Consider the following 20479-nt stretch of genomic DNA (forward strand, 5'->3'; position numbering starts at 1 on the left):
TTTCTTCACATGAATGTTATGAAAGGCATTTGACTTCCATCCGTATGAATAAGGGCCCTGTATGATACAAAGTTATATCGATAACAACTGCCAGAACATACCTGAATAAGTTTGGCCCAAACACGATGGCTAGAGCCATGGAGTTCATCTTATTGGTGTCCTCATGGTGAATGACCTTGATCAGGAAGCTGCAGAGATACCGCAGAACGAGGAAGTTCTCTTCTGGTAACTGCTGTAGAAGGTTCTTGAGCTGTTTCAGACTCTCCTCCTTGTTGTACTGAAATTCTAAAGTACAAATAAACAAGATATATTAAGATCGGCGCAACTCTTCTTCAATAAGATACACTTTCAATTAAAGCTCATCTGTACTAGTTTATAGAAGGGATTAGACCCCCTGCAAGGTCACTGGACAGGTGGTTATCTCATCTAATCTGCTATCAGTTAACATAAGAAAAAGAGGATCATTGGGGATCAATGGTCACCGATTAGGCATTGTTTGCTATATAGAGGGAGAAAGTACGTACAAGTACTAGAGTGGAGCTTTAAATCTATTATAAATGTACATCAGTCTTGATTTGAACACTCTCCCTTTGGAAATGTTACAAATATGAAAAACGCCTGTAATTCTTGGTTTGAACTACAAGGTAGTTGATTTTCGTGCTAATTTAACTATAACTACTTTAACAATTCATTAACAGTTAAGCATAGGTCGTGTATACTTGCAGAAGGGACAAACATACATTTCTACAACACCTAAATGTAAGCAGTCACCTAAAATACTTTAGTACATGTAACCCTGGACCCTGCTTCATAAAACTTGTTAACAATAACAAATGCTAAATTTCTATGACAGATTTGCTCTCAGCCAGCCAAATGCTACAATTTCAGTAGCTTATAACAGTTATCGTAATTTGTTCTTGATAACAAGTTTTATGAAACAGGGCCATGATATAGATGAAACCTTCTCAGCAAAAAGTCTCCAGATATTTATATCTACATGAATGCTTAAGGCACTAACTAACTGCTTGCTTGGTTGACCATCGCCAATACACTCGTTTCCATATAAGGAACCAATAGCATGAAATGATATTGAACAATGTATAGTACCTTCTTGTACTGTAAGAAACTGAGGATGAAGCTGGCCGATGACGACGGGATCTGGAAGTTCTCTGAAAAAGAGTTTGAGAAGACTAGCTACAGCCATCACATCGCCAGCCTCCTCCAGATTGGCGTTGCCATGGCGATCATACTGCATCCTCAGTTTTTCCACTATTTTGGAGCTACCGTTGATGCGGAAGATTCCCTCGTGTCCGATACCTGGAATATATGAGAACATATGATGAGAACATTCTTTGTAGCTTCAATTACTGCAGTCAACATTGTTTTAAGAAAATAGAACAGAAGGAGAGGGTTGATTGCTCCGTGGTAGAGCAGTGATTCCTTCATAAATGGAAGACTCTGGGCTCAAAACCTAGTTGATACCCTGGTGGTCTATGGTAAGGTATTTATCCTCATTACCAATTGTTAACAGTCGTAAGTTTTCCTGCTTACCTTGTGTCAACAATAGGCCTGTCTTCATCAGAACAGAGTTTGCCAAATAACATAATGGCAAGTACTTTTCTCCATATAATAGCAAGTGCTTTTCCATTTAAAAAAAAAATCCATGTGATATCATTTACTACTTATTTAGTAAATATTCTGAATCAAGCAATATATTTAAAATGTGCATGATATTAATACCCGCCATATTTTACAACTTTTACACACTTCAAATCGTATTAGAGATCCTCATATCCCCAACAAATATAAGTTTTGAGTCAATGGAATTTTTTCCCCCTAAAGAAATTATTGTTCAGTAAAAATTAGATGCTCAAAGAATTTAACACCTTTTATCAACATGTTGTTTTTTGTAGGATCTCAAAGATTTTTTTTATTTGACATCATTTTCTTCTGTACATACAACATGTACTCCATTTGTGTCAAACCAGGAGTATGCTTATTACACAGGAATCCAAGGAATCCAATAAAGGATGTCTCAGAAGGAAAAAAGGGTCAATAATAGCACAAGCTAATTGCAAAGACACCGCATGCAGCTCATTAAAGAAATCCTCTGCCTAAGCTTCCTCAGAAGGAAGAAACTTGGTTAAGGAAGTGGACCACCATCAGGAAACGACGGGTTGAAGATAGATTTATCTCCTCCCAGACCCAAACCGGCTGAGCAGAGCTATTAATATGCAAGCGATCCGCCAACGTCATTTGTCAAAACCAATTTATATAAGCGTTTCATTTCCTTCACGGTAATTTCCCTCTTATTTCTCAGGAAGTCATCAATATTGTGGCACGTTGGTCGCCGTGAAGCGCAACCAACGGGTCAAAGTCAGTCGGGAGAGAGCCCTCCTATGAATGAAGGTAGGTAAACATGGGCCATGGATTCACACCTCAATCATATGAAATGGATCAGTCAAAGTAGCACTTTATGATAATAATTTGCCATTCTAAAAATCACCAGAATTTGTTTACACTTTTGATTTTACGGACGAATAAAGTAAAATATTAAAATTTTGGGGACAAAGTATTTTTTTAAACGAAACTCAAGATTATTACTTTTAAAATCCTAAAATAAGTTTAGCCCAAAAGTCAGTGAGACATCATGGACCAGATGTTTGGAACTCCTTACCAAATTATATAAGGCACCGTTCATCTCTCTATTCTTTTAAGTCTTTCGTCTGCTTTGTGCATGGCTGATCGTCAACGAAAAGAGTTAAGTCTTTTGTCAACCCTGTTTGTTGCTACGGCAGGCAGCCAGTGAAAAGGAATTTGTTTAATCAAATTATGGAAATGCAAGCATCACTTTAAACAAACAGAACTTTGTTATTCCTGATTGAAGTGTCATATGAAAGGGCAGAAAATGAACTTTCTAGAAATGCGATTTTCCCTTTGAAATTCAGATACAGTCCGCCAAATGACTTTTTGGTACCCTCTCTTCAATTTTTTTTTAATCACTCATGCATCATATGAGCTGCATCAAACAGGGGTGATAGTGAGCACTAAAAAAAGAATAGGTTTTTTGTTTTCCCCTCAACCACGCCCCCCTTGAGTGAAAAAAAAGAAGAAGAGGATTCGTGGGGGAAAATGACATCCAACAACGTTCCCCCCTTTCGAGTAAGAAAATTGGGACAAAATTGGGAAAATTGGGAAAATTGAGGAAAAAAAAGAGGGCAAAATAGGGAAGGATAGAGAAAATAAGAGGGAAATCGGAAAAATCAGGATAGAATATGGAAGAAGAAAAAAAAATGGTTAAAAAAAAAAAAATGGTAAAAAAAAAATCTGGATCTTTTTTTTTTTTTTATAAATCAGGAAGAAAAAAAAATCGGGAAAAAATCGGGAAAAATAAAACAAATCGGGAAACCGATTTAAATCGGGTTTTTATCAGGCCTGATCAAATGAAAGAGGAGGATCAAATGAAAGAGGAGGATCTAAGCTTTACAAATATGTGTCATTTCTTAATTATAATTGTGATAAAGTTATGATAAAACATCAATATTTCTCGGTTTCGTTGTTTCTGGGATGCACTGTATAACAGACTTTGCTTTCATGTATATTATCATAATATCCAGAGTTCTTTGTCAGGATTTTTGCAAGGTTTATTTGAATTTCATGATGTCCAGAAGCATGTACATGGACAGGAACCTCCTCCTCAATAAACTTTAAAATAGAAAATGGAAATAGATAATTTCCTAGAATGTGATGTAGGCATGATCAGCAAGGCTTCTGAATTCAATGTATACTGGCATGCTATCATGATGACCTCTTAGGTGTGGGTGTGTTTGGATGTGAGGAGAGGTTTAGAAGACACTTAGTCAAGAGAAAGAAATAGAAGACTCCTGATTGATAAATGTAGATGAATTAAGTAGGATTAAAACATGAGGTGGCCGGCAGTGACACTGAGTCACACCCATCTATATGTGACCAAAATAACAAACACTTGATTGATATTGGCTTAGTTTGTAAGCTCCTATTCAAAACCACATATACAATGTTTGCTTAAACATATGTCTGCATATGTAGGCACACAACATGTAGGAATATAGGATAGCTTGATGAATTCATTGTTTTATCGGGTATTTCTAACACTTTGGGCAGAATAAATATGCAAGAGTAAATCTTAAAATTTGTTTGGTTTGTTGGTTTGTTTTGCCAGACTGCTAAGAAAGCAAACATACATGCATGTAGTATGTACCTGTACATGTTCAGTGTATATACATGTATGGGACTGATGGCTTTAAGTCCTCTCCAAGGGACTTAGCAAAGAGGATTCATACCAATGCAAAGGGCACTAGCACATCGACTAAGCTTTGAACTTGGGACCCTTCACTTAGATGAAACTTCTTACAGAACAAGTTTGCAAAAATAAAAGTTTGAAAGTCTAGTTTTAAGTTTAATTTCTAATCATACTCATAACTATGTCTTTGTATACTATACATGATACCTCTGGCATTTCCTCCTCCCTTGCTGTTCAATCTATGAATATTGAGAACATCAATCTAGGCCACACATTATGACATATGCTGATGCTCAACTCAGATCTTTTTTCTACTCACACAAAAAGAAGAAGTGTACATTGCTATATAAACTTTCAGGATGAAAAAAACCATTCAGAGTTTCAGATAAAACCTCAGATAGTATCATTTATTGTATTGAGAATGACAAAGAATGCATTGTATTACATCATATCACTGCATCATAGCATGGGGCCTACCTTTCATAGTGTATGACGACACCCCATTAACAACAAATAGAATGAGAAATGGTTGTGAATCTCATTTCAAAACCAAGAACTATTCACTTATTCTGTATCTTAAACTTCCTGGGACTGCATTGATTTTAACCACACTGTACAACATGTCACTATAACACACACATACTGGTACACATACACAAAGAAAACACCCCCCCCCCCCCCCTTGAAAAAAATCATAGAGATGTTCTTTTGTATTCTACCCTCAACGTACACATGAAGTGTAACATCCTACATGTAGCAACTTGGCTGATGTTTTGTTTTTTTTAATAAAAAATCTTCATTTCAGTACAAAACAATCTTCACATATATGTTGACTATCAAAAGAGGAAAGTGCAAATGAAATATGTACACAGTCTGTTTCATAATTTATTCAGACATATATCTAAATGCCCATAAGGCCTAATGACAAGAGCGATTTGGAAGACCTATAAGCAACAATCTGACTCTATTTCATTTCTTGTCTCTTATTTTCGTAAAATACATGTTTTGACTGGTACTTTAAATTAAAAGAAACTTGAAACCACAAGTACTTTTTGCATAGCTTTACCGCAAGATATGAGCTTCATCATTAAGCTTGAAGTCATTTAAAAGATCTGTTTAGAGTCAATGAGGAGGGATTTTTGCCTTTGATGAGGTCCCTCCATACCTACTGTAAGTATTAATCATGCTTTATTACCTTGTGACTAATCAGAATTCCATGAAATATATGAGGGTAACGAGGTACATGAAACCTCATAAAACCGGGTTAGGGAGCAGAATTGTGCGACAGATTGTCCCATGCTGACTGGCTAATCAATCTCATGCCAGGACAAAGAAAATTAATCACCTTCGCTTTCCTCGTTCGCCCACCAAAACTAACACAGATTTACTCCTTGCTTTAACCCTTATACTACCTCCGAACACACATAGGGGTCCTAAATTAATAGAAATTAAGGCAAGTGGGCCAAGCAGGGTTAATGATATTCACATAAAAACATCCACTCTTTGCAATTAATGCCTAATCTACTGAATCTCATTCTAAATTGGAACTTTAAATTTTAATGAGAAAGCATCTATTATTACTCATTAATGAGCTCATTAACTAGCAAAAGCTACCATAATAGGTACATACATGTAATATATGCAAGCTTACTTCTATGAATGTATAAACAAATTTAAATCCTCTTTAATGATGACATATATTTATCAAGACCTTGTCTTGATACTTGATATTAACAAATAAATCATCCTGATGAGCTGAAGAAATTGACTTGTACAAAAAAAAAATCACCACCCTGTTCAATTATTAGAAAGAACTGGAGTTAAAAAAAAAAAAAAAACAACAATTCTAAGCTATAAATTTGTCAATTTTTGAGATGTGGGTCAAAGCCAAGTTGGTCAGATCATAGGTCAATTTTGTTTACAAGACTCAGTTTCCTGGTTCAACATTATCCATCTTAAGTCTGCTACACAGCTCTCAAACATACTGTACATGTACACTGTCCAAGTCGAGCTGTTAAGCATAATAACTTTTCATTCTTCTTCTTTTCTTTCCTTTTTTGGGGGGCTAGGGTTCATTGTATACACATCATGGCCCTACTGCTTACTTGCACATCTGAAGCTAATTTGCTTGACTCAACTTATTTTTTCATTGAAAATCTGAATCTCTACAAAGTGTGTCACTAAATTCATTGTCAAAAATCTCAACTAGATTGAACAAAGAAGAGAAAGTGAAGAAACAAAGACGTGAGTGTAACTGGCATTCAACCAAAATCATTGCTTGCACCAAGCACAAAACAATATCACTCTCACCAAGATAAACATGACTATGAAACTGAACCCAATGAAAATATCATCTTATTCTCAAATTCACTCCCAAGAGTATGGCATGCATCCATAATCAGAACAAAGATCTGGTTCCTATAAAGGAATATTCTTCATACAGATTTTCTTTCTATTTTTCATCCTTTATCTAGTTTGGTATCTGAAGACTGGCCTTCTACCAGAGATGGAACTGTAATTTTAACTCAGCGAAAGGCAAACTTAAATTTTGTCCCCTTAACAGACCAATCAAAAAGGTATCCAGCTACAGTGCACTAACGAGACTAATATTGATGAAAGGTAGATGTACAGTACATGTATGATTCTAAATTGAGTACAACAACAAGCAAGGTCAAGAACATCAAATTGTAAAATATATATTTTTGTTTGTCTTCCGCTATTCTTTAAAAGAAAACATGTAAAGCACTGAAAGAGATCAATGCCAGGGTTTTTATGAAACATAGAGAAGAAATAAAATAGATTGCCACTCTTCAGAACAAATATTATTCCCTGCTATTCAAGCCTTTCAAGAGTCTGATAAATATTATTCCATGATTTTTATTGATGTATTCTGACGTAATTGTAGGCAACACATTTAAAGCAATACTTGCTGGCCTACTTAATGATATACAGACACTATTCAAGTTTTAGATCCGTAGTGTGCTCAGTACGAAATGAAAATCTGAAGAGTGTTTTCGTGTGTGATCTTATTAGAGGGAAGCGCAAAATTTGTTGGTGTCCAAATTTAAATAGAAAATCAAAATGATATAATTTTGAACTCAGAACTTTGAAATAAGTTGAATCTCCAAGGAGATGACATAATGAGGACTTGAAATGTACTGGTATATTCACAATTCATGATGCAATACAGAACTGCAAGGATGCAAGTAAAAAAAAAAATAGTAATAATTTGATTTAGCACCTTTTCCAGAGGATACAAGGTGCTATCCCTGAGTCTATGAACAAATTAAGAATTATAGAGGTTTCACATGTTTTTAAGGAGTCAATTGAAATGCTATTTCTTAGAAATGCAAAGAGTTTTAATTCAATAGGCATGGGGCAATTTCAAGCCAGCCTCTTTCAAGTAAGGATTTAAGAAAGGTTACCATATGCATTTTGAAGACACATTAAACTGAATTGTCATACAGCCTTCCAGTGTCTGAATGTAGTTTGTAGGTACAAACCCTTGTCGTCACCGTGTGTAACAGTGTCTGCAACATGAGACTACAATAGGCTACATGTACATAGAGTGGTACATGGAGTGTTATTTTGCTCTGGTCCATAACATTACAAGCCAGAGCAAAATAAAATGAGTTCCCATAGGAAACCTATTTATTCAGATGGTCATATCTCAGCCAATACTTGACATTTGGACATTATTTTTGATGCTCTTTCGGAAAATGAAGAAAAAATTGAGGAATTCTAAAAATAGATTTTCATGATGTCACAGCTTCGGTACTCTATGTACTAATACTGTGCTCCGAAAAGCCAGAAACTGAGAGATCTAGGCTCTGCTCAAGGCTCTAGGTATCGTGGTAAAGTGTCAAATTAGAGTCTGTGCAATGTACATGTAGACTAGTCTGAATTAGGAGAGTTGGGGGGGGGGGGGTAGCGGTGACTGTGTTCTCAGTATTAAGAGTGCGCTCTGTTTGCTGAATTTATACCCACTGAGATTGGCATGATCAATATTACAAGGCACATTCTCTAACTAACCCTAGGCACCACGCTCAAGCCTTCCCTGGAAGCTAGCTAGCTAGGACATGATATGCAAACTAATACAACAGGCATGTACTCAAGGAATTTAAAGGGATACTATCCAACGACGAAACATGGGAAGATTCAAGATTCAAGATTAAAAACAAAGCTCAACAGTTTTGTGCTTTAATAATAATAATAGTGTAAACTTATAGAGCGCACACACCGTCCAGGGACGCTCATGGCGCTAGCTCAGCAACAGTTCTCTTTGATACAAGTAAAGTAAATAATTTTGCAATATTTTTATAACCCATTTCCATCCTCAGCTCTGCCCGATGGGGCCCGGTGCCCTCCAGCTGCTCTGTTCACTGACAATTTAAGGGACTTTGTTTATATTCAGTATGCGCCGTTTCATTATAATGATTGTAAGGGGAATCGCTGTGTTTTTTGGCATGCCATTAAGCTTTTCAATGCGATTTCCCAGGCACAATTTTATTATATATTACATCTTCGTATTTTATAAAATTAATAAACTGAATTGAAAATAAAAAGAAAGCAGCCTTAAACTAAGAAATGACCACAGAATTAAAGTTCATCTACTCACCATGCATCTTAATAAATTCAATGATTTTCTGCAAGAGTTCTGGTATTCGAATTCCATTAGGTCCATAGCGGCAGAGTTCTTTCAACGGGACACCAAACATCTTATTAACGACCTTACGACGTATGCTGGCCGGAGAGCGCAGTATCTTCTGCATGGCGGTAACCGCTGGGACCCTACGGTCAGTGCCTGCTGGCACAACCTATGGTAGAAAAAGAAATAAAATGAAAAAGGTCAGATGTCGCTAAAGTAAGGAAATAGCAAGTGCTGTGCAACATGTACTTGTATGTCCACTTGAAGTTGACTTTAGAATGAACCTTAATGATAATGCACTATACCAGGTACTTATATAGCGATATCACAAATATGCCCCTAGTATGCACTGTGATGGAGAGAAGGAATGAAAAAAATGAATAAAGAATAAGATACTCTCAGCATATACATGTACAGTATGTACCTGTACTTCCTCAAGTTATTACTAGTTAAAAATGGAACTTGTTTCAAAAAAATAAATATGTTAAGACATTTTTTAACCTTGTCAACAGTATCACTTATTATTATATTCTGGCAACTTATTCCAAAGCTCTGATGATGCGATCTGAAAAGAGCGTTACATTACATGTAGGTATATAAAAAGGCACACTGTAGCTATTTCTGGATTTCTGGAAAATGTCAATACATGCCAGTCTTCCGTAGAAAAGAATAAGAATCTCTCAAGTCTCAAGGCAAAATTAGAAATGCAGTCTATTTTAGATGTTTTTACAGAGGTGTTTTCAGCAGAAGAGAGGAATTTAGGGTTATTAACTCAAGACTGCAGGCCGAATAATACGAATCATTCCTTCAAAATAGTAATGCTTAGCAGCAATGCACTTGTAGCTGTGTTTGACATTTAAATGTGAGAGAATTTAACAAGGAACAATTCTCATACATGTATTATTGATGTCCTTTCACATGGGAGTAAAAACAGATGAGAATAACAAACTTGCAAGGATCATGAATAAAAATCTACATATACATGTACATAGTGGTGTATCTTATAAAAGTTCTACATTTGCACCATTCCCAGTTTTCATCACTACCTTTAGGCAGTCTTCAGCCTACAGATAGACCCTTTCTGAAACCACTCACATGGATTCATGCCGACGCCCACGAACCAATCATCAGTAGATTCATTGATTGGTGGTTGCATCAATCTCCAGCCATCACCATGGCAACGATCTAACAGATCAAACATTTCTGACAGGTCTGATGCAATGCATGCAATTAGTAAGCGTAAATCAGTCATCCATGCCACATTGGGAGTAAAAAGCCTTGAAACCAATGCTACTTAAAGAGTGAAACTTAAAGTCAGTGATATTGGTAGACTTGACACTGTAATTAATATATCATTCATTCCTGCTTACTACAGTGTACCTGTATTTATACATAATCTATTCTCTTCATATAAGATATTAAAATATACAGCTACTTGAATTTAACAAGGTATAAATGCCTTTACATATTGATGTGCTTTCCATATTAACCGAACGTTGCATATTATACACACTGTATACATGTAGTCCGTGTAATAATGTCAAATTCTTAATTTATCCATAGACTGAAGGGAAAGTGCCTTATATCCTCTGGAAAAGACACTATAAAATCCAATTATTATTATCATCATTAATACCAAGTCATCATGGGTGACAGAAATAAGAACTACAATGTGAAAGAATCTATTACCATTAGCATTCTACACAATGAGATTGGAAAGTACTGATACCCATTTGCAATGTGGTTTCATGTCATATTCTTGGTACGATCATCAAACACATTAACATTCTATAGGCTAGATGACATCATCTGTTCAGAACTATAAGGGTATTATCTCTGTGTGTAAAGAATATGAATTAACTCCCTTCTGGCTCCACAATACAAGTAAAGTAGAATACATCGGAAGCATTTGCAGTTCTCAGTAATACCACTGCGCATACAATGAACCAACATTAACATTCTATACAGTGCACAACAAAAACACTTGAGAAAAGTCAATCATGCATTGTAGAGGTTCCTTTGCAATTCTCTGTAATATCATATAATGTACAATAGACCATCATTAACATTCAATACATCGTGTCCCACTAATCAGTAATGATGAGTGATCCTGAGAAAAAGTCAATAGCTTTTTGGTTTTTAATTGCATCTTTGTCATGAAGGGTAAAGACATTGTACAATGGATCTCACAATTAACGTAACTATGTTCCGATTCCCAAGAAATTCATACCTACAGGCCTTCAAGCAGACTAAGTGTAAAGATTCGATAGAAGTCTTAAAAAATAAAATGTCATCATTAGCTAATACAGCAAATGAGAGTCTGATACAAAGACTTCTAATTCAACAGTGTTACAGTCTTAAGAAACAAAACTATAGACACAAAACAAACAATCAAAGTAACAAGCAAATTTGATATTCAACCCATCATGATCAAAAGATGAATATTTTTTGTTCTTCATAATCCTTAATTATCCTACCCCCCAAAAAAAATCCCCCCAAAAAGAAAGAAATACATGTACATCTTACCCTTGACAACATATACAAAGAGAAGAGGATGGTGCCATAAACTATTTCTAAATGACCGACCAAATTGCAGCTTTACTCCAGGCAATTTGCCGTTGGATGCCGATCGCTTGAACGAGGAGCGAGCTGTAAAACCATAGCGAAAACACAAACAATTATCTCCAGCCGTAAAAACAGATGGTGGTCTGTCTCCCAATCTTATTGGTAGAATGAGATAATCTCCTTGACGTCCACGAGACCTCAATTAAACGACTGACAACGGCTCGCTAAATGAGTCACGCTCACGGTCTCAATTTTCATTTATCTTGGGTGAAAAAGCAACATTGCGCTCTAATCGCACTCACGGTCACCATTCATACATTATATATTAAAGGGAATGATCTGAAGTAGGAAAGATAAAACAATTAATTTGCATTTTTATGTTTATTGTCCTTTGTAATAGATTAAGAATCCTATTTAAATGTTAATGACTTCTTGTATAAGGCGTTATTATGCTAAAGCAGTAGTGCAATCCTTTATTACCTCGGCTTTAGCTAGTCTAAATTTCAAACGGACAAAAAAATATAAATAAAAAAATAGAAAGACAAAAAGAAAGAAAGAAATCTACAGGGAAATGTAAAAGTGCAAGTACATGTACATGTACAGTGCATAATAATTGAATGTTCTCTCTCTCAAGGAGATAAATTGTCAGAATTTATATATCAAAAAATAGATTGTTAGCCTCATACCATACTTTTAAAGGGCTAAATTATTTGTTTCATTTTTAAAAAATTTGTCAAGCTTAGTGGTATCATTTTGGGATGCCAGTACTGAAATAATGACTAAAACAAAGATCTTCATTGAGAAAATGTTTGAAAATTACAAGCTTGAATTTTGCTCATAAACTACTACCAGTAATAAATTATTGAAAGCAAGTATAACAACAGAAATGGCTGTAAGTTTGCTTTTGCTTATTTGGAATAAATAGTATACAAGAGCAGACTAGTTAAAATGTCTGAGAGAGCTATCTTATTCTAACGATGAATGAACTTAACAGCAATGATAATTAGCCCCCTCCATGTGATAGAATGCTCTAAAAGAGGCCATGTGGATGTGTCAAGATAAAACAGATTTCCTTAAGCTGATTTAATCATTAATGAATCTGCTAACAATGTTTAGAATTCCATTAAAGTTGAATTCATCCTACATGTACATGTAATTGCTTTCTCCATTTAGTTGAATCTACATCATGTGAAACATCAATTATCTACTGTACATTCTTCAATCCCTTTTTTCAATCTAAATATTTCAGAAGTGCACCACTGAGGTACTTGTACATGTATGTAGTGATCTTCTCAAAACTAACAAGATATTTCAAATCATGCAACTTTTTATAATAAAACAATTGTACTATTTTACGATTACCCGGAATATTTAGGGAATCTCACTCATGAACTTTTAACCGTTACTGACATTGTTTGTTTCTTTACAGGAACGGCTGCAATCACGACTCCAATTTCGACCAATAAGATAGCTAGATTTCTAAAGAGAGGTAGATGTACATGTATATAACACCTTTAATGTCACAAGGAATGAAGTAATAACATGTAACCGTCACTATTACACACAAGGCCTTTATTAATCTATAACATGTTGAGAGGACTGGCGTGTTGGAAAAGACAGATTCGAAAGGCTCTCAAGTTTCAAATGAGATCTTCAATTTGATAAATTATATTGGCTTCTAATGTTTTACTACTCCTGACATACATTGTAGTAAGGTTGTGTTTATAGGCATAGACAGACAGCCAGCCTAATTGGCTCTTGAGGGAGTACTAAAAGTGTCTGTTTACAGACTAACAAGGCTTGGATTCCAGGAATAAACTCCTTCAACATCTACAGTAGATCAGGTGCAGTGGATAAAAGAGAGCTTGATACACTTTACATGGTTTGCTGAGAGCCAGGACATTGATACAATATACAGGACACTGTTTAATACCAGTACAAATTTTAAGATTACACTTTTATCTTGATATCAAGGATTATGTTAGTACTTGCATCTTGCTTAAGTTACCATCTGTTGTATATATTCATGTCACTCCTTTAACTCTTCCTTTTTCCTTTCCGTTTTCTATAAATCCTCTCTCTTCTCTCTCCTCACACACACCCACACAAATCTGTTCTTCTCTCTTCATGTCTCCTTTTTAAAATCTCTTTACTTCCCTTTTTATTTCTCCTAACAACCCCCCCCCCCCCCCCCCCCCCCCCGTCTCGTTCATCATTGTTGGATATTTCATTTTCCTTCTATTGTCATATTTACATGTACCTAGTTTAATTCAACACGTCTTATTGATTTTAATGCCTATTTCTTGGTCATTCTATTCGGTTGCTTATATTCTATTCATGATATTCTAAAAATGCCTTTGTATTGTCAATTTTTTTTAATACATCTTGAAATGATATTGTAATTGTAATCTTTCACAATCTGACCTTGCGTCCGTAGGAAAGTATTTGAATAAACCATTTTGAAAGAATGAATGAATAAATACATGACTGTTCTTTGACATGACACTGAGTTAATGTTCTTGTAGCACTCAATAGATGACAGATAATGTGCACACATGGGCCTGAGAGGACAGCTCACTTACTTACCACCTCAGGGGGTTGTATATTTGGTGCTTGCTGCTGATTTCAGGGTGGGGGTGGGGGATGCCTCAAGTGACACAATTTATACTCTCAATGTTCCAGTATGATGACAGATGGCCTGCCATAGGAAAGACTAGCTTGATACACTTGCACTACATGTAGCAGTAACTTTCTAGAAAATTCTGAGCAATTCTTCATTGAGCATGAACATGTGAAACGCAACCTTATGGGAGAGTTTGGCCATTTACTATGATACCAAAACAGTATTATAAACAAATTTGGCAATATTTTTTCCAGGAGGTGGCTTGATATAATTTCAAATATTAAAGAAATTCAGTATGGAATGACTCTCTTATAAATAATCATAGAGAGAAATTAGAATCATGTAGAAATGACTGATGACATGTACATGTAGATCATTAGCAAATTACATTTGAATGATGCTGATTTTCCATTTAGGGAATGGTAGAGGAACAAGTGGTGTCCATGTATACATTATAGCATACAAATTTAAAAGAATACTACATCATTTGTAAAAACAAAAACAAAAAATCACAATATTTTTGGCTGAAAGCCAGAGGGATGCTGACTCCTTTTAAGTTTCAGAAAATGTTATTACATTAAATTTGTCTTTAGAATGTGTCCTGAATTGTTACATTTGTTTGCCAACAGACATCTGTCATCTAAATCATCAGCATTGATATTATGGAGAAAACAGTCTGCTCTACTTTCTGCAAAGTTCATTGCGATCAGGTATGATGAGTGATGGACAAATTGGCAAGGACGATCTGATCTTCCTCACAGTCACAATGCAGCCTGCAAAGAATGTCATTTTTTTTCATCCCTCATTTATTCATTTTAAAGAGAACAACTCTAATTCCATGACAATGTGATACTTACATGTGTACACGTACATGTAGTCTATTAAAAGATATTTGTACTATTTTTCAAATTCTCATCATTATAATATAACGACTAAATCCTACATGTATCATCTGGCTGAAATAAATGGGCATCACAATGTACATGTAACTACAGGGGTGTGTATGTAGAATTAATCAAGTTACACATATAACTGTCCACATATTTCTTACCATTGGCTTTCATCTGTATGTGTATTTAATTACATACAGATAACAACTAAACTATTCATGCCTCTTGTAAATTTGATGTTTTTGTGTTTTTCAACTCAAGGGTGAAAGGTGGACTGGTTGAATTAGGGCCTATGTTGAATACTTATAGATGCAAACTCTAATCAGTCTCACTCTCGAGAAATACTGTATAAATCGGAACAAAGCACTTTGTCATATCATCAACAAATTAAAAAACTTGGTAAGGGTAAGAATACATTAAATTGTAACTGCATAATGGCAAGTGTACGGTAAACATCAGGCTCAATTACTGCTTCTATTTTTTTTTACAAGTCTAAAATCACCTACATTTTTTTTTCTCAAAACAAACAGCAGTCCATAAAGGGGCTAGAAAGTGCATTTTGGAAAGTCCCATGACAGAAACAAACAAATTGTTGGCTCATCAGTACTTGACGGAGCGAAGATTGGAATTGATTTTCCCCCCTCACACATGATTCACTGATCATATGTTCATTGCGTCACAATTGAGATAAATATAAAATCCAAATACCTTTTGTGACCCGCAAATATTTCATGCTGTGATACAACCTAAATCTGATATTTTTGTGGCATGAAACTTTGAGAATTTATTACCACCCTGAAATTTGCAAAATGTTCTTACTTGATGGAGCCAAGATTGGAGTTGATTTTTCCCCCTCACACATGATTCACTGATCAAATGTTCATTGCGTCACAAATGACGAGGTAAATACTGTACGTCCAAAATTGTTCATGAACCGCAAATATTCCATGCTGTGATTCAGCCTAATTGTAATATTTAATGGCATAGAGCTTTGAACTTTTTTTTACCATTCCCAAGATTTGCAAAAGGTTCAGCCTTATCAATTGTAAATTGTATAAATGAAGGGTAAAACCAGTTTCTTAAAATGTATGTGTAAATAGAGAGTTAGATTGTCCTATACATGTAATGTGTTACAATCACCTTTGAATACTGCAAGCAAGGTTGGACTCTAATATGATTGCAGGGCTATCATGAAGAACAGTAAATAAGGCAAGGGGGGAGGAGGTGTAAATAAAACCATATCATTTATATAGTTATCCACCTTTATCCAAATAAACAAGCCCCGATCCTGAATTCTATTCTTAATAATCGCCCAATTTCTTTGGCAGGATACAAGCCAATTTGACCCAAGAGAGCCAGCCTTCAGTTAGAATTTCAATTCAATCCCGGTTCAAGCTTGTAAACAACATGCCTTGATTTTAGGTCAAGGTGACAATTTTTTGGTTAAAGAGAGTGCTGCATGTAATACAAGCTTACTAAAATTGTTTGATTTTTTCTTTAATATTCACTCCTTATACAGACTGACATTTTGAATGTCTTGTATGCATTTTTGCTGTGTTTATATTTTTCATATTCCTTGAATTCTTGTCCTTCATTTCATTTGTTATGCAAACATTAATTCTTTTTAGTTCTTTTCATTTTGTCCATATTAATGAAAAGTAATTTCGGGCAATAAGGCGGTTCTATCATTATTTTCTGTGTTCGTTTTTTTTCAGTTGTGAAGAGTGAAGTCTGCATCTCATTCTAGAAATCCTTTTTGACTTGAACCCTCAGGAAAGTTTATACACTGCATATGAATTACAGATTATCATTTTCATATGTGGTTGATATGTTCCTGGGTATATCAACTATAGTAAAACACATAAAATTCTTTTTGGAGAAACAAATTGTTTGTCTCTTATAAGTTCAAAGTGGGAACGATATTTGAATTACAATTTACCAGCTGTATTGATACTAAATTATAACGTTATGATATTTTGAAATACTTTCAGTATAAGATTTTAAATAGAATTTTGTTTTTTGAATAAACACATATTTAGGATGAAAATTGTACATTTCTTTTATGAATGTGAGATATGTAGAAAGATCTGGAATGAAACCTCAAACAGGATTTATAAAGAACACAAATTAGAATTTTGTTCGCACTTTACAAAATATGTTTTTTTGGCTTTGATGATAAGAGAAATGATGCTCTAAATTGCATTGTTATATTGATTAAACAACAGATTGTTTATTGTAAACTGAATGGTATTGTTCCGCTCTTTGATATGTTGAAAAAGAAAGTTTTACAATATCATAAAGATGAGAAATATATTGTACGTCTACCGGTATCTGGAATGGAAAGACATTTTGCTGTATTAAAAGTGGCAGTTGCTACAACTGTTGTTTTATATAGAAAGATTATTTTGAATGTGTTCAAACATGCTCATATACAGTATTTGATTTGTTAATTTGTGTGAAGATAATTAATAAATAGCCTGTGGAAAGCTCAAAAATTGAAGAAAAAAAGTATAAACATAATAAAACATTCTTCATACACTGTACATGTAGATGTACTTGTAAGTAAACATATTAAACACAACATTTACCATTGTTTTCAACATTAAGTTAGGTGCACACACATGTACATGTATGAAGACAATTTTATATGCAAAGAAAAATCTGTAGGTAAGTGTATCCACTACTGACATGCCTTACAAATAAATATTCCTCTTGCTCTAGAGCTGCATTACCTGCATGCCTTAAACACAGTGATTTGAATTAGAACAGACTTTCTCAATCTCAATCTCAAGACATGAGCTGCTGCTGATGTAACCTTTATGATGTTAGATTTGATAAGGATCAATAACCATTCTAGTTGCTTTCTTATTTAGATGTCAAGCCGACAGAGAATAAACACTGACATTCCGGTGGAAGAAATGCTGTATTATCATTGTAGCAATAGTCAGAGGGGGGGGGGGGGGGCAAGGACTATAGAAATGGGGAGGGGGAGGGAATCCCCCCAAAACAATAACTGAGAAGAAAAAAATGACCACAATTTTCAGGTGCACTTTGGGTCTAACATTTTGAAGGGGCGCACACACAAAAAATTAGAGGGGACATCTTTCAAGTACACTGTACATGCACAATGTAGGTACAGTTGGCACAAATTTGTTTTTTAGAGGTGGACACCCATCCCCCACCCCCTCCCTTCTAATAAATGCATCAGTAGCCATACTAAATGTTTAACATGCTGAGCTAGTACATGTATGTCCTTTCATGTGTCTTTGCGGACATGCTGCTTATTTACTTGTATACATGTACATGTAGTTATGTTCATGTACCACGATTTACAAGTAAATCATGTAGAGACTTTGTTTTTCAAGGCAGAGTAAACAGTGAAAGTTAAATGACTTCTCTGATCTCTTGACATGTAATGGAATCTAAACCACTTTTAAACATTTCACTTTCATACTCTGCATATTAAAATGAATAGGAAATACAGTATTGTGTGCATACATGACTTCAGGTCAAGTGTACATTAATGTATAGGTACCGAACATGTATGAACGAAAAGGATACATGCATAAAATACAGCATATCCTTGTACATCTAATTGATACTAAATTTAAACAGCCCGTTTGAAAGTTGAGAAGGAGTACATGTACATGTATAATGTAAAGAGGCGGAAGTAAAAGAGATTCTTTTAAAAATATTGTACCACTACCCCTAAAAACAATGATTTTAACCTGTTGAATAATACACACGTACACAAGAAGTTCTGATAAAAAGTCAAGATAAGATTGATTGGAATAACTAATATGAGATTGTCTCTAGAGCGAGTTCATACTTGAAAGAAAAAAGCCTACATTATAGGAAGCAGATTTTGCACATCGAACCCAAACAAGATTGTTATCTATCTTATCGCTCCAAGCAAATGGGGATAATTTTTGTATGTTTGTATTCACAAAGATAATGAATGTTTAATGACCGCAACTCAAATTCAATGTTAGTTGAAAAGCAAACATGAATGTACACAACGTAAACCAACTGATGTATACAAAAAAGACCATTTCCTATTCAAGAATTGGCACAAAGATCCTGAATGTCCACAGATCTTTCAAACAGGGAGAGGTCACATCTTGTGAATTTGCCAAAGACACATGTAAGGTCAAATACAAAAATAAAAACATGTGTAGCCTCCTGCCTTTTTGAAAAATAGGAAGGAGGAGGCCCTCTTGTTTTTCTTTTTTAAAATGGCTGCTCAAAATAGCCGCTGGGTACATATTCCCTGACGCGTTATTTGTTTCTGCGGCACAGATTGGGGCATGGTGCGTGTTGAGCCTATGGGAAGTACGTTCTTTCCCTTCTGAATAGTGTCTTCACGTACGTGAGACTAGTCATGTTCGCTAGCGCTGCGAAGAAGTTTGAATATCCATCGCGAACTATGTGTTTAGATAACATTCCTCTTCGTTTAAGTTAGTTAAGTTTTATTGACTAATTATTGTGATGTTCTCCTTATTGATGTGCTGCCTCCTCTTCAGATTTCAAATTGCATTTTAATTGTTGATGTAATGATTTTCCATACGGTAGTGGATTACATGTAACACTATTAAAATCAGACCTCTGCTACTAGTACGCACACGACCATTATTAGTCTGTAAATCAAGACCCCTTTAAAAAAAAAAGCCCCAATCTGTGCCGCAGAAAAAATAATGCTTCCCTGACAATCGGGCTATTTTTTTCAAGATGGTCGCCGGCATTTTTTTTTAAAATCAGAAATAGTTAAATAGATCATTTTAGCAGAACCGGTATGTTTTTCAAAAAACCAAAAAAAAAATCAAAAAAATTCAAAAAAAATTCAAAAAAAAACAAAAAAAACATGGCGTCCGAATACTCGAGTATTCGCTTGTAAGCATGGGAGTGTACTCGGGTACCTCATTACACTGTTGTGCACAGCCCCTAATCAACATGCATGTGTTCTTTTACATTATATGGTTTATCTACCATCAGCATGTGCCCAGTATACAGTGTATATAACCATGTGGTTCAAATGAATTTAAAGTCTATGCAGATGGTACAGGTACTTACAGTCATAATACAATGCATTTATAAGTCCTAAATATAGATCCATGTCTCAGTCAGTCTTCTCACGTAACCTTTCCTGAGTATCACATGTGACGGACCAGTTCCTTCAATGAAGACATTAATTCACCCGCTGTCCCTTGCCTCATTTCCTCTTCCGTTCACATCCACAGCCACATCTGTCGACCGACGACCCACATGCACATGATCTCTGTTTACGTATTGCAAGGGGCCGGGCTCAGCCTTTCCCCCTCCCTACTCCAGACTTCTTGGGACGATCGTGGATCACAATTACTCCATTTCCTATCTCTACTTGAGTGTACAAACATTACACCCTCTCATTGGCAGAATCTATTACTGGAATGGAGGTTTACATTCAATGACATAGATACAATGTTTGCCAACAT

General features: G+C 35.2%; 1 protein-coding gene across 4 annotated transcripts in view; it reads right to left on the bottom strand.

Annotated features, from left to right (window-relative positions):
* Positions 1-20479, bottom strand: part of LOC587138 (protein FAM13A) — a 75337-nt gene that overhangs the window by 39860 nt on the left and 14998 nt on the right. For 3 of the 4 annotated variants that reach the window (XM_030979909.1, XM_030979911.1, XM_030979912.1), the window contains exons 4-7: positions 11457-11579; positions 8901-9099; positions 1108-1317; positions 102-285 (exon numbers count right to left, since the gene is read on the bottom strand). In XM_030979909.1, coding sequence (XP_030835769.1) covers positions 102-285; positions 1108-1317; positions 8901-9099; positions 11457-11468 — 605 coding nt within the window. In that variant the 5' untranslated portion in view covers positions 11469-11579. The remainder of the gene's footprint in view (positions 1-101; positions 286-1107; positions 1318-8900; positions 9100-11456; positions 11580-20479) is intronic. The other variant, XM_030979910.1, reaches the window with a different exon arrangement.

This window comes from Strongylocentrotus purpuratus, unplaced genomic scaffold, assembly GCF_000002235.5.
Source record: "Strongylocentrotus purpuratus isolate Spur 01 unplaced genomic scaffold, Spur_5.0 spur5_scaffold_10, whole genome shotgun sequence".
Lineage (NCBI taxonomy): Eukaryota > Metazoa > Echinodermata > Echinoidea > Camarodonta > Strongylocentrotidae > Strongylocentrotus > Strongylocentrotus purpuratus.